The 15,159-nt window shown below is 36.4% G+C and overlaps 2 protein-coding genes across 7 annotated transcripts; one reads left to right on the top strand and one right to left on the bottom strand.

The window, feature by feature from the left end:
* Window positions 1-408: 408 nt before the first annotated feature.
* LOC145812715 (uncharacterized) lies at window positions 409-940 on the top strand. Its single transcript, XM_082907771.1, has 2 exons — window positions 409-483; window positions 748-940. Exons 1-2 carry the CDS (start codon window positions 409-411, stop codon window positions 832-834), a joined length of 162 nt encoding a protein of 53 aa, XP_082763897.1. The 3' UTR covers window positions 835-940.
* A 4,788-nt stretch (window positions 941-5,728) lies between these two features.
* LOC114313690 (glutamyl-tRNA(Gln) amidotransferase subunit C, chloroplastic/mitochondrial) lies at window positions 5,729-12,616 on the bottom strand. 6 transcript variants are annotated; one of them, XM_082907769.1, is made up of 6 exons: window positions 12,329-12,616; window positions 12,180-12,220; window positions 10,434-10,489; window positions 9,852-9,903; window positions 9,659-9,744; window positions 5,729-6,016 (listed from the first exon to the last, which is right to left on the bottom strand). In XM_082907769.1, the coding sequence occupies exons 1-5, from the start codon at window positions 12,521-12,523 to the stop codon at window positions 9,669-9,671; spliced, it is 420 nt and encodes a 139-aa protein (XP_082763895.1). In that variant the 5' UTR covers window positions 12,524-12,616; the 3' UTR covers window positions 5,729-6,016; window positions 9,659-9,668. The 6 variants fall into 6 exon arrangements, with proteins under 6 accessions (XP_082763895.1, XP_028115902.2, XP_082763896.1 ...); XM_028260101.2 differs by lacking the exon at window positions 5,729-6,016 and adding an exon at window positions 6,271-6,433; XM_082907770.1 differs by lacking the exon at window positions 5,729-6,016 and adding an exon at window positions 6,451-6,761.
* Window positions 12,617-15,159: the final 2,543 nt, after the last annotated feature.

Genomic DNA, 15,159 nt, shown 5'->3' with positions numbered 1-15,159 from the left:
AATTGAACTTCCAATATTTAAAATTTAGTTATTTTCTCATTAAGGATTCCTAACAAAATCAAACGCTTGAATAACATTGACACAGGAATGATTTTGTCATTCCTCCTCAAGATTTTTGTCATTCAAACATAATTTATAAATGACTTTTTAATGCTGTGTTTGGTTGGGGGATTTGAGGAGGGATTTGGAAAGGAAAATGGAAAAGGTAGGTAAAATGTGAATAAAACATGCCTATATTTCACCTATTTTCACACACTTTTTCCCTTTCCCTTTCCAAATCCCTCCCCAAATCCCCCAACCAAATACAGCATAAGAGTTTCAATCCAAATTTAAAATTAATTTTCTGTTGACCCAGTTAAATATTAGTACCAATATTACTGATCTGACTACACTTTTATAAGACCATTAATGGATCACATTGATGAGTTTACTCATGCATCAATGGATGAACACAAGAATTGCTTCAAGAAGACAATCCAGAAGGTTAGATCCTGCTTCATAATACCCATTTCATAAAATTAAATTTCAGTTTTTTTTAGCTGAAGTTTTGAAAGTACATGCTTAAACCATTGTACAAAGTTTTTTGTTTGGCAAAACTTCATTGGTTTTCAGTTTATTTGCTTTTTCAACCCACAGAACTCAAAAATGCTCAAGTCTGTATTTTTTTTTTTAAGTTAGGATTTCTCTTTGACTCTGTATATTCTTCATTGTTTGATGCTGATTAATATCAATTGAGTTGATTTTCAGATGTCTGGAATGTCAAAAATAGTTGCGGAAAGGAGTTCTGCCGCCGAGGAAGTTGAAAGTTCTTTACCCCTTCAAACTGTTGTATGATCTTTTTGATGACAGCTTAATATATTTGTGTATTAGAACACATCTCATTTTGTTGGAAGTTATTAAATTACAATAGTGGGTATGGCTTTCTAAGATTGTTTTTAGGTTTTCAATTTGATTGTTTAGGCAAGTGTGTATAAAGAATTAAATGCACTTTGGAACAATGTTTTCATTTACCAGATGCCCAATAGAACCTATATGAACTGAGGAGGCCCTTTCATTATCAGCAATTGATCTTTTTCTTCCTGATAAAGAGAAATGTGCCCCAGCATCAGTTGACCATTCTTATGCACTTTTAATTGAATGATTTGGGGATCAAGCATTGTCGAAGACAAAGGTTAATCGAACAATTTATACGTATTATGTTGAAATTTGTAAAATTTGTGTCATTTTTTGATAAAGATACTGAAAAAAATTATATTTAAATATTTTTCTTCTTAGAGAACTTGTAACAATTTTGTTTGTATTACACGCTCTACAAAACTCAAATAAAATAACAATCTCCCTAGCCTTAATGCAAATTAAGAAACAAACATATAAGATTTATATTGTTCACCAATATTGCGAATCAGAATTTAAGAACAAGTAAAAAAAAAAAAATTGTAAACACTGAACAAAATACAAAAATCAAAAATATTGTATACTTGATAACATTCTATAAAGCACATCAATAAACCCATCAATGTAGAGAGAGAAAATGTAAAGGGAGGAAATGTAAACCCACTGCAATGAAATCAAAACCCATCATATTTATTTTATGATAAATATACCCCAACAATGCTCATATGTGATTGGCGAATCAAAATATGAGTGAATACGAAGGATCATGTGATTGGTTTTGTTTTTTGGACCAAACTAAAACTTACGAAAAAATATTTACAAACTAAAAATATGAATGTTCAGCAGGTTCTAACTGTAAAATTTGTAAAGTAGATACAATTAAATGTGAGAGTCACACACAACATAATTAAGTTTTAATTTAATTGAAATCAGTTGTGAATAATGTGACAACAAAATAGACACTTTTTTCAAACATAAATTTACGTCAAAATATATATATTCACCAAACAACAAAGTCATTTTGTAAGCAGTATGAAGGCAACTAAAACAATATGATAATAAAAAATAGTAGCTTCATTCACCATTGTAAATAATTCAAGAGGGTGGGAAGGAGTTTATCTGCACATTGGGAAGCAGTTTACCCGCAGTGGTGGAAGGCTCTAGGATTGCCAATTTTACATAAATGGAACTCCAAAACAACCAGATCCATGAACTTATGAGACGCAAGTTTTTAATGTGCTTGATGGGGGAAAGTTTTTATTTCCACCCATTTGAATTATTCACAATGGTTTCTGCAACGAGTACAGTAAACTATCAAGTAAAATTAACCCAACACATTGGTTAAACCATACTGTAAGAAAAATTGATGTAATATTGATTGATGTGTAGTATATTTATTACAAATGGTGAGTGGCTCATTATATAGGAGAGGGTGAGTGTAGTAGGTGAGGAGTAGGTGAGGACTAGGTGGTGGTAGGTGATGGTAAATTGGTGGTAGGTGATGGTAAATTTTAACAGCCCCCCGCAAACTCAAGGAGGATAGAAACTAACCAACTTGAGTTTGGAGAGAGTAACAAAACAAGAAAATACATAAAAATAAAAAAAGGATAGGAGACACTGTATGGTCGTGTCAGACCATTGGTGAAGACACTGGATGGTGGTGTCATAACGTTGTAGAGGACACTGTATAGGGGTGTCATAACGGTGTAGAGGACACTGGATGGCGGTGTCAAACCGATGTAGAAGACAGTTTATGGGGTCATGTCGGACCGTTGTAGAAGACAGTTTACAAAGTCTTGTCGGACCCATGAAGGAGCTAACCGGAATCAATGTCGGGACAGTTTACAGAGTCTTGTCGGACCCTTGTATAAACTAACCGGAATCTATGTCGGGACAGTTTACAGAGTCTTGTCGGACCCTTGTAGAAACTAACCGGAATCAATGTCGGGACAGTTTACAGAGTCTTGTCGGACCTATAAAGGAGCTAACCGGAATCAATGTCGGGACAGTTTACAGAGTCTTGTCGGACCCTTAAAAAATCGCACCCTCAAAAGGTGTGCCCAATTTTTCAAAAAGGCGTGCCCTCAAAAGGCGTGCCCAATCCATAAAAAGGCGTGCCATCAAAAGGCGCACCCACTTCATCAAAAGACGTGCCCGACAGAAAGCGTCGAGCCATCAAAAGGGGCGCCTGACACGCGGCGATGCACGTGATTGACAGAGCGCGTGTCGGCCTCGTCGTCTCTGTCTTTATAAACCAAAGCGAAGTCTGAGGCTTGGAAGCATAACAAACCAGTTGAAACCTCTTCGTTCTCTGTAACATTCTGTAACCAACCCTGCTCTGAAACACTCAGCAACCCAAAAAACATGGCTTCTTCTTCCCGTTCAGCTACCCAGAACATAGCCTCTTCTTCCCGTGGTCTGCTCACTCTCTTTCCCGACCTCAACGAGTCAACAAGAGAGATAACTGGTGCGGTGGCCTGTGAACCTCAACCAAACACCTCTGGTTTTGCTCCGTTGAACTTTCCGATGCGGTCGGTGGAGCAAAAAATGGCAATGCAAACGGATATTGAAGCTAATCAGTATACATTGAAGTCCTGTGTTGAAACCATGACTGCGGTCACAAACTTGTCGAACCGGCTGCAGAGTAGGACAAATGAGGTGCAGCATTTAAATGCCCAACTGGCTCTGCTCCAACGCATGTATAAGGATGCGCGAGCAGAGATAAGTGTGCTGAAAGCAGAAAATAAGGAGCTGAAGCGGAAGGCCACTGTGATGTTCCGATTTGGAGGTCCGCCGTATGCTGCAGTGGAGGAGCAGGGAGTAGTGATCATGCCCAGTGGAGTGGGAAACACGGAGGCAACACCGTCAAGGGCCTCCCAGGACGGAGGCAAGAAGAAAAGACCGACGGCAGAGTAGAGAAGAAAAATCCCACCTGTGAATGTGGGTGTTGGGGGATTTTTTTTTTTTTTTTTTTTTTATGTGGAAACATGGTGATCGGGGTGAGCCCCGACATGAATAAAATGAGTTTGGTGTACAGATCTTCCTGCGGCTTTTCTTTTTTTTTTTTTTTTTATTTTACGGAAGATAGGATGGTGCTCACGAGTTGTATAATAAAGAAAATGGATAGAAAAAGAAAGATAGAATAAATAAAATAAAATAAAAGTAGGAGTAGTGAAAATATATTATAATAAATATAGATATATAGTTAAATAAACGAAAAGGAGGAAACAACGTGGGTGCACATGGGTTTGGTTTGATGATGCATTATTTTAATATATATATATATATATATATATTAAATAAAGAAATGTGAGATGGAAATTGGGTTGGTGCGCAAAGCTGGTGATTCGGTTTTGTTTTCAAAAAAATGGATTAAAATAAATATAAAAAAAGAAAAAGAAAGTGGAGACCATGATGAAAGGTGGGAACAAGGGTGCTGGTGCTGTGTTGTAATGGTCAAAAGGAGAGATAAGAAAATAAAATAAAATAAGTTTCAAGGTGCTCTCGTCTGCAGAAAATAAACATAGATATATATATATATATATATATAAATAAGAGAAAGTGGGGGAGAGATGGGTAAACAGTGAATCCAAGCTTCGATGTCGTTCCGTAATCAACAGAAAGCCTTTCAAGAAGCAGAGATAAGGCCAGACCCAGTCGCGGAATCCCGGCGAAAACTCCGGCAAGGCAGGGAGGTTCAAATCGAAATCACGGTGGCTGACGGTGGAACCTGCACCTTCCGACGAGGTGTCACCGCCGCTGTTTAATCGGACGGAGGCAGAGAAGTAAGTAGCAACCGCCGACATTGATGACTCTGGAGAAGAAATCTGCAAAGAGTACTTTGAAGATCTTTTGATGCAACCAATGACTCAGCTGGAGTCTGATCAGGTTATTCTATGAGGTTGATTGTCAGATCAGATCAGGACATTAGAGCTGCCACTGGTTCAACAGGGACAACATATATGTCCATGATTTCGGGGGAGTGAACAAGATGAAGGAAGTTTGATTTGAGGCCAACAACTCGCAGAATCGTGAAATGGGCTGGTCAAATTCTATCCACTTGTAGTTCCTGAGCAGGGAAACGGAGGGCCATGGAGAAAAGAGAATCGGAGCTGGCGCCGGCGGCGTAAAAGGCAGCAGTGCCAGTGTCCTCCCATCCACCACCGTCTCGGTCGTCTTCATTCTTCTGCTCGTCTTTGGCATCATTGGTGACGCAACAGTGAGAGGAGGGGCAGTGGTGGTGGACTCGAATAAATTTCAAGGTATGTGTAGAAAATTCTAGCGGATTAGGTTGAGGTCCGGCGGGCGGCCAAGGCGAGGTTGCCGCCCGCCGGTGAAGCGAAAAATACCTATTGTTTTCAATGTGTTTGATGGAGGGAAGTTTTTATTTCCACCCTTTTGAATTATTCACAATGGTTTCTGCAACAAGTGCAGCAAACTATCAAGTAAAACTAACTCAACACATTGAAAATACAATGGAACATCAAGGGAAATTCAAAATATTTAAACTAACTGTCAAGTATTCCCAAAGCAAGTGCAGCAAACTATCTAGTAAAACTAACCCAAAACATTGAAAATACAATGGAACATCAAGGGAAATTTAAAATATTTAAACTAACTATCAAGCATTTCCAAAGCAAGTGCAGCAAACTTTCAAGTAAAACTAACCGAACATATTGAAAATACAATGGAACATTAAGGGAAATTCAAAATATTTAAACTAACTATCAAGTATTCCCAAAGCAAGTGCAGCAACCTTTCAAGTAAAACTAACCCAACACGTTGAAAATGGCAAAATATCGAGGATCAATGTATCAAAATATCAAAAAACCCATTTGAAAAATGAAAACCATTTCATGAGGATCATTTATTATTTCAAACCCAAAGATCAGTTTGTATACCATACTACAAAATGAGTCCAAAAAAAAAAAAAACAAAACAAAAACAAAACTACTCTTTCAACCCACCTAAATATTTCAATAAAGTTGCTCTACTAATTTTTGAGCTAACACAAAGTTGCTCTACCATTCATTGATGTCTCAGTTGACCTCCACAGCCACACCAACCACCTCCACTAGTTTGGAAACACAAACACAAATCCAAATCATACCCAAACACATACCTAATCAACAAAAATAAAAAAAATCAAACAAACCAATATTTCAATGAAATGGGTTTTGAAACCCATTTCAAAACCATCAAACACAAATTTACCCCTAAATGGCTACAAAGGTCCAACTCAATGCCAAACTGAAGTCTCACAACTCAGCTTATATTTTAGCTCAATTAGGGCAAATCTACAACTTGGGAGCCACAAAGGGAACACCATCATCCTACTTACTGTCTTTGGGTCCATAAAAAATATACACACTCATCTGTTCAAGATCATTATCATTAACAACAAATCATATATGTTCATCATCATCATAAAAAAAAATCAAAAAATTAAAATAAAACAGATTTGTATGTGCCTCTTCCAAGTACTTCTTCGACCTCATCATCACCATCATCATCATCATCAATTTGGACAGATCAAAGCCTTTTATATGTACAAAATTTAGCTACAAAAATTACTTTGCATAGATCAAGTCTTATACATGTGTTCATCAACAACAATATGCACTCACAACACCCAAATCATCACAACACCAACAACAATTAAAAATTAATCAGTAAGAAGAACACAGATCCAATCCTAAAATCACTACACATACTTCAACCATTAAATATTGATACATTTTGGGACAAATTCAAAAACCATTCTCCCTTTTTCAGAAAAATATAAAATTAAAAATAAAAAAATCAAAGATGGGTATAGATGATTCACTGTCTTTGGGTCCATGAAAATCCACATTGATCATCTCCACCTTATAGGCACGGTAATTAAAAAAATTAAAAACAAAATTAAAACTATTTTGATAAAGGTTAGTTTTGAACAAACAACCCCAATTTCAAATAAATTTATCGCCTATCTTATAATTCATAAAAACACAATTAAAACTGTTAATCACTTGAAGATACAAAGCAATAAAAATAAAAATAAACAACCAGCTAATTGGGGGTGGGGATGGGGGTGGGGGTGGGGGAGAATCTAAATCAACAACCAACATAAACACTCAATGGTACGTTTTTTTTTTTACAATAAATTAGAAAACCAACTCTAATTTGAAAACAAAAAGAAGAGAAGCAGAGAATAACACTCAATGGTGTTCTACACAGAATTGGAAACCACAACCATCTTCCTCAAACCAGTTCATACACTCGATGAGTTTATACACTATCACCACAGCCATACTACACTGCAAGTAGATCAGTTCATACCTACTGTTTTATCAAATTCCATAACACTCAATGCTGTTCTACATAAAATTGGAAACCACAATCATCTTGGTGCTTATGAAGGATAGGTTATAATTAATTGTGGAGAATGGAATTCAAATAAAACGTATTAAATTGATTCAAAAATTTGCCCTAAAATATTAAAACCAAATGACCCATAATAACAGTATGAAGAATAGAAATAGTATGGATTCAAAAATTCGTCCTAAAATATTAAAACTAAATGACCCATAATAACAGTATGTTCTCAAATTTGAAGCATCAGGATTCTCAACGACCCACAAAGAATTGAAGAACTAAAGAAAAACCAATGAAGACAATGTAAAATACCTTTGTTTTGGGGTTTGAATTGCAGCAAGGGAAACAGAAAAACAGACACAGCCAGCAAAAAAATAAAACAAAGAGAAAATACTGAAACAATTCTCAATCTTACCTTGCGAGTGCGAGTTCAAAGGGTGCCAAGTTCGAGAGCAGCGTCGGTAGTGAAGAGGGAGGGTGGGTGTCAATGCTGAATTAGGTTTTTGCTGTTTGCTGGTCTTCTTCTTCAATGGTGGTGGACAGTCGCGGAGTTGCTATGGCAGTAGACTGATGTTGATCAATGGTGACATTGATGATGAGCAGCGGCATCTACTCTCTCTATTGGAAGAGAGAGAGAGAGAGAGAGAGAGAGAGAGGATTTTTGCGATCGGAGGAGTATCGGATGATCGTGGGTGATCAGCGTGAAGGATGAAGAAGGGGAAACGTAAGAACAGTGGCTTATTGCCAAATTCATCCTAGCACCATCGTTCGCTCCGCCGGTGCTTCCATTTCCATCTTCTATTTCTTCTGCTTCCTCCAATGATCGCAGAGATTAGGTTCTTTTGATTTTGAGAGAGAGGATTATACAGTTTTTTTGCGATTGGAGGAGTATCGGATGATCGTAGGTGATCGGCATGAAGGATGAAGAAGGGGAAAGGTAAGAACAGTGGCTTATTGCCGAATTCCTGCTAGCATCGCCGTTCGCTCCGCCGATGTTTCCATTGTTGCTTCTATTTCTTCTGCTTCCGCTAATGATCGCAGAGATCAGGTTCCTTTGATTTTGAAGAGAGAACATGAGAGAGAACGTGTATCGAGGGAGTTGAAGAGACGTGTTTGGACAGACGTGGGAGAGAGAGAGCAGAGCAGAGCATGTTTGGGTGGGAAAAAAATTGATCTCAACCATTAGATATTGATTAGGAATCATCTCAGCCATTCAAATAAAATATATCTCTAATACATTTTGATACATTTTCAAAAACTATTTTGTCTTATTATATAGATATATTTTTGCTAGACACGTAATACAATATTGGCAACACTATATGCATTCTAGTATAAGCTGCGCATTATGTGAAAAATTTCTGTGTTTTGTAGCGTTGTTAAAAAAAGGCAACATAAAACCTCATGCATGAATTACTAGACAATTCATGCCAAGTTGTGTGTGAATACCATTTCCTCCTCAAAAAAAAAGTTGGTTGATAAAAAAATAAAAACAAGAGCATGTAACGGAAGCCAAAATCATCATTGTGTCATTTAAAGATCTTTCTTCAATTGTTGAATGCTTAACATTACCGGCAGTACATGGTTCAGTTTAATCCCACAAATTGTTCTGTCACCTAAAAAGAAAATAAAAATTTCTTTGGATCAGATTACTGCCATTCTTGAGGTGTCACGCACGTGCTTTGATCGTATTCCTCTTCCTTCTCTGTATAACATAGTGAAAAGCGAAACAGAATCGTGATAAAAAGAAATCAGTGACTCATTATAACCGCAATCCTCCATGGGATGTTAGCAATAAATGTAATCTCCACAATGGAGTCATTTTGCAATGAGCGATAAATCCAATGGGCACAAAGTGACTCTAATCTAAGCACAATTTGCTTTTTGTTTATTTATAATCTTGAGATTATGTACACACTAGCTTGATGTTGCCTCGTTACCAGTCTCATAAAATTGGACTCAACTCAAGAAAAAATTGGTACATTGTCAACCATGAATTCCTATGACCGACCAATACAAATCCAGTCTTGTAGAATTCACACGGGAGTCTGAAAATGCAATAGTCCTTTAAAAATTTCAAAAACACCGCTACACATTCTTCCTTTTTCTTAGTCACGCCACCATGCCCTAGGTTCCTAACCTTTTTTCAGTTGATACTGATACCTACAAATGCACACAACGATACCTACAAATTTAATTATGTGGAATTTATAATATGTAGGGCACAAATTCATATCTAAAATGATCCTCTAATTCAGTTGTTTCTAAAAACAAGGGAGAGACAATATGAATACTGCTAGCTAAGAGAGACACTACGAAAACTGCTAGCTAACTGTGGAAAAAACAAAGCATGGAAAGTATCGTTTCCATTTGGTTTCCAAGACCAACTTATTGGCTAAAGAATTACCTAAACAGCATTACTCCTTATTCAGGACTTTGGGAACTTTGATAAATGGTTCCTCGTAGCTTGGAACAGCAGCTATCATGGCATCCCTATCAAAGAACAAAGCTGAACTTAGATTGAATGAATTACTGCATTGTTTATCAAATATCAAAGTACAAAGCTACAATCAAGAAGTAAAAAATTGAAACCCCTTTACCTGTTCTCAAATGTTTCAGGCACATCATCACGCAAATTTTCACCTTTAGTATCTACAGATGCAGTTGAGAATTTTAGCAACATCCAATCAAAAACTATCCATTTAGCTACACTACACCACTTAAAAGGAAACTCCCAATGCTAGCTTATGCTCAAACCATTGTAAAGACACATAAAAGACATGGTTGCCTGTCCGTGTGAGTAAACAAAATTAGGAACATATTTCACAGAGGATCAATGGGTCAATCAGCAACATGAAAATGCATTATGTAATGGGCAATTAATTTTGTGTGCTCAAAATAACTTTTTCTTTTTTGGTAGTACCTAAACAACAGAAACCAAGAATCAAGAATTACAAAATTATATACGCCTTATCTCCAATAATTATAATAATGTCTGCAGTGCCTTAGTGACCTAATCAGTCTCTTTGTTGGCTTTGTTAGGAAAGGGGGGAAAACTGGTCTTATGGATCCTCACATGTTTCAGTGCGTTTGAAATCATATACAGAAAGCAGAAACTATTTACATGACCAAATAATTCATCATTTCACAACATCAAGTTCTCATTGAAGTGTTCCACCCACCTGCCCTAATGGCTGGCTGAATACTTTGGAGATCAACTGCTTGAAGTTGTCCAAACCTATTATCAAACAAAATGCAATGTGAAAACATAAGCACATAGAAATTCCCTTTCATCAAAATCGCAAAATAGACCCAAAAAGTTCTTCATGGATAGGGTTAAATATACCCACTAGACTAAAAGGTAAGTTCTATAGAACGGCTATTAGACCGGCGATATTGTTTGGGACAAAGTGTTGGGCAACCAAGAAACAACATGTAGATAAGATGAGTGTTGCTGAAATGAGGATGCTAAGGTGGATGTGTGGCAAGACTGGACAAGGCAGAATTAGGAATGAGTGTATTCGGAAATGGGTAGGAGTAACACCGATAGAAGATAAGTTGAGAGAGAATTGATTGAGATGGTTTGGTCATATTTAACGAAGACCGACAGAGGCAGTAGTGAAGAGATGCGATACAGGGACGGTAGATGGACGGTTAGGAGACCGGGTAGGCTTAGATTAACGCTGGCTAGCGTTGTAAATAGAGATATGGATCTACTTAATTTGACTAACGAAATGGCCTTTGACAGAGCCCCGTGAAAAATAAGGATTCATGTAACCGACCCCATTTGATGAGACTTAAGACTTTGTTTGGTTTGGTTTGGTTTGGTTTGGTTTGGTTTAGGGTTAAATATAGTAAAATAGGAAGGGAAAAAAATCATGCAGTTGATCAAATCAAAACAGCTGCTTGCCAAAGTATTGCTTTCTATGGAAAATAGAAATTTAAAAGAAATTAAGTACAACACTGTACACATTATCAAAGCAATGATGTTTGACTTATCACTATATCCCAATAGCTATATGTGTATACAACATAACAAAATGAAGGAACAAGTGTACTGTCTGTTCGGCCAATTGCGCCTCCACACAAAGCATAAACAAATCATGAATCAGCGTAACAATTCCAAAAGCAAAGAGACAAGAAAATAAATAAGAAAAGAAGAAAAATAGTTGCAGTTCAAAGAAATCTGACAAATGCACAAGTCCAACCAGACAATAAAAGAATCAATTCCTAGGTTTGCACAAACTTTCCCCTTATAACAGTTTGGCACGCAACAGAATCCTCTTGACATTGTGTGAAAATATGGATAAAATCATCTCCAAGTTTCAATTTGTCCCTAAAAATTTCAATTTGAGTGAAATTAACCCAATTTCATATGGTCATCTAAATCATTTACAGAATAATACTAAAATTCACCTATGGTCCTTGAAATATGCATTGTGTCACTTTTGCCTTCAAAGTTTTCAATTTTTTGAAGTTCATCTCTGAACACTGTAAGGCTACGTACTTCTTCTCCATCAGTGTTTAGGGACAAAATTAACAAAATTAAAAACTTTGGAAGCCAAAGTAACATGGAACGCATACTTTAAAAAATGTAAATTTATTTTATTGCCATTCTGGTAATGATTTAGGTGGTTCATTTGTAATTGGACCAATTTGACTCAAAAGCCAAATTATATGGTTTGAATTTATCCGTGAAAATACTTATGACTTGTATTCCTTATTTGAATTTAAGCCAAATTATATGGCTTGAATTTCATAATGCATAACCAAAGAAACAACATACGAATCTGCCACATCTACTTGAGTTCACAAGAGTCAAATTTGATTAAAGTTGTTCATATATAACATTCAAAGCCACAAAACAAACACACATATAATCACAAAAACACTTTCAATTCAACCACACCAGATGACAGAGGGGTTACCAATCTACCACTTGTTGAATTTTTGGAGCAAACTCTTCAACCTGCAAATTAAAACACCGTGTGAACAGCATATGAAGATATATATATATATATATATATATATATAATTCTATGTAAAATTAAAATGGGTATTATGAATAGAACCATACTTCATCTGGGGTTAGAGAGATGCGAGCAGTTTCGGCCAAACGAGGCAAATCAGGGGGGTGAATTGTAGACCGAACCGAATAGCTTCGGACCCTCCTCTTCTCCACAATAAGGGCTTCTGATAAAAAGCGGCTTTTGAAATACAAGTCCTTCGTCGATGTTGTTGGTCTGAGAAGAAGCAAAGCTCTGCTTCCCATTTTAATGGTGGTGTGGAGAAGTAGCAACTCGCAGCACCCCCATTTCTTTCTTGAAAAATGGCTGGGACCACTAAAAAAATCAACAGTCAGAGCAGCTAGTGAGTCTTGCTCATTTTCTATGGCTTGTTTTTATTTATTTATTTATTTATTTATTTATTTATCATTTTTAATGTATTAGTGTTATTAATGGTGTATTTTTTAGTGGTCTAAATCATTATTGTTCTTTCTTAAAAACAGTTGCGATTTAGAGCACTAAATCAGCAGCTCTAAAAGCACTAATGAGTTGGCAAGTGTACAAGTGTAAGAAAAGAAATACAGCTCCAATTCAGACCACTAAACCATGACCACTAATCGGAGCTCTAATTACGTGGCATCAAATAAGGAAAGAAAAATCAAACCTTCATATTACAGTGCGTGTGTTTCACGCACTGTGGAAAGAAAAAAAAAAAATCCCGCCCAAAAATCTAATAACAGAGGGAGCTAGAAATTGTGTCTATTCTAAAGCTCTATTCCAGGGAGAAGAAATCGTGTCTCCGTCCCCGTTTTCGTCTCGCTTAAGCGTCTTCCCTCTCTCGTCTGAATCGGGGCTGTTCCAGGGAGAAAAATCGTGTCTGCGTCCCCGTCTTTGTCTCACTCAAGCGTCTTCCCCCTCTCGCTCAAGCATCCTCCGTCGTCCCTCTCCTCCACCGTCCGACGTATTCAAGTTAGTGCACCATCTCCGGCGTCTTCGTCCAGCGTCTCCCTATCCGATTGTCGTCCCTCGTCCAGGTAAGTTTATCTGTGGCTTTTGTCCATCTCTCCCTCTATACTTACACATATACATACATATATATATATATATAAAATAGGATTTTGAGAATGCCAAATATGTAATGAGATATACATTGAAGCTTATAATTTCCATAGCATATTAACAGAAATTGTATAGCTTAACAGATTGAGAATGCCAAATATGCTAATTAACAGATTAAAACTCAAGTTGTAATGGCAATTAACAAGGTAAAACTCAAATTAACAGATTAGCATATTTAATAGGACCTTCTCAACATATTAATAGGTTAGAAATTGTTTGGGAATGCTAATTAACGGATTAAAACTCAAATTAACAGAAATTGTATAGCTGTCAAAATTGTAAGAGCTTGCATTGTTAGAAATTGTTATAATCTGTTAATCTGGTAATTGTTACAATTTGAAGCTCTTACAGATTAAAAATTGTTACAATTTGAAGCTCTGTTAATTTTTTAAAGGGTAATATGTTATAGTCTGTTAAAAGGGTAATATGTTATAATTTGTTCAAGAGCTTGCATTGTTAGAAACATATTATTTATTTGTTAGGAAAATATAAATAAAGAAATTGACAGATTAATAACAGAAATGGAGATTGGTTCATCTGTTAATCTGTTAATGGAGATTTGAATAATCTGTTCATCTGTTAATCTGTTAATCTGTGTGTATATGTGTAAGTATAACAGAGTAATAACAGAATAGCTTGGTTCTATTATTCTATTAATCTATTAAATCATTTGATTTCATATGGTATTTTTGAATGAGCAGAAATGGAGATTGGTTCGAACAGTGCTGAGAATCCTTTATTAAATGAGAGTGAAGAAGTTGAGGAACCGAAGAGGGGAATGTGTTTTAGCTCAAAGCAAGAAGTGTATTCATTTTATGCCAAATATGCTAAACATGTTGGATTTTCCATAGCTTATAAAACTCAAGTTTGTGGCGATGATGGGGAATTAAGATATTTTGAGATTGAATGTTCTTGATCGGGAAAGAGAATCAAAAAATCAAAAGTAAACCCTCTAAAGCCATCTTTGTCTACAAAAATTAATTGCAAAGCAAGGGTACGAGTAACCTTGCAAATGATGGGAGATTTATGTTAACCACAGTTAACCTTGACCATAACCATGACTTGATTCCACCGACTCACGTCATTTTGCAATGAATAAGAAAATTCTTACTACTGTGAAAAGAAGATTAGATATTAATGATCAAGTAGGGATTGGGTTGTCTAGAAATTATCACTCAATGGTTGTTGAAGCTGGGGGTTATGAGTCATTAACATTTGATGAGCGAGATGCACGAAATTACATTGATAGAGCTAGAAAATTGAGGCTTGGAGAAGGAGATTCCGATGCACTTCAAAAATATTTTTTGAGGATGCATGCACAAAATTTGAGTTTCTATTATATGATTGATGTTGATACTGACTTTCGCATAAGAAACTTGTTTTGGGTGGACGCAATGAGTCGGGCGGCTTAAAAAGAATTTGGAGTGTTGTTTCATTTGACACAACTTACCTCACTAATAAATATGATATGCCATTTGCTCCGTTTGTAGGAGTTAACCACCATAGACAGTCGATTTTGCTTGGTTGTGGCCTGTTATCTAGTGAAGACACTGATACATTTGTTTGGCTATTCAAATCATGATTGAATTGCATGTCAGATCATCCCCCAAAAGCTATAATAACTTATCAGTGCAAAGCTATGCAAAATGCGATAGAAATTGTCTTCCCCAATACTCGACATCGATGGTGTTTATGGCATATCATGAAGAAAATTCCAGAGAAATTGAAAGGGTATTCCCAATATGAATCCATGAAGATGGATTTGCAAAATGCAGTGTATGAC

The sequence above is a fragment of the Camellia sinensis genome, chromosome 15, assembly GCF_055761805.1.
Source record: "Camellia sinensis isolate YWXY chromosome 15, ASM5576180v1, whole genome shotgun sequence".
In the NCBI taxonomy this organism is placed as follows: domain Eukaryota; kingdom Viridiplantae; phylum Streptophyta; class Magnoliopsida; order Ericales; family Theaceae; genus Camellia; species Camellia sinensis.
Note: the sequence above shows the minus strand (reverse complement) of the source record. Positions and strands in the feature narration are given on the sequence as shown.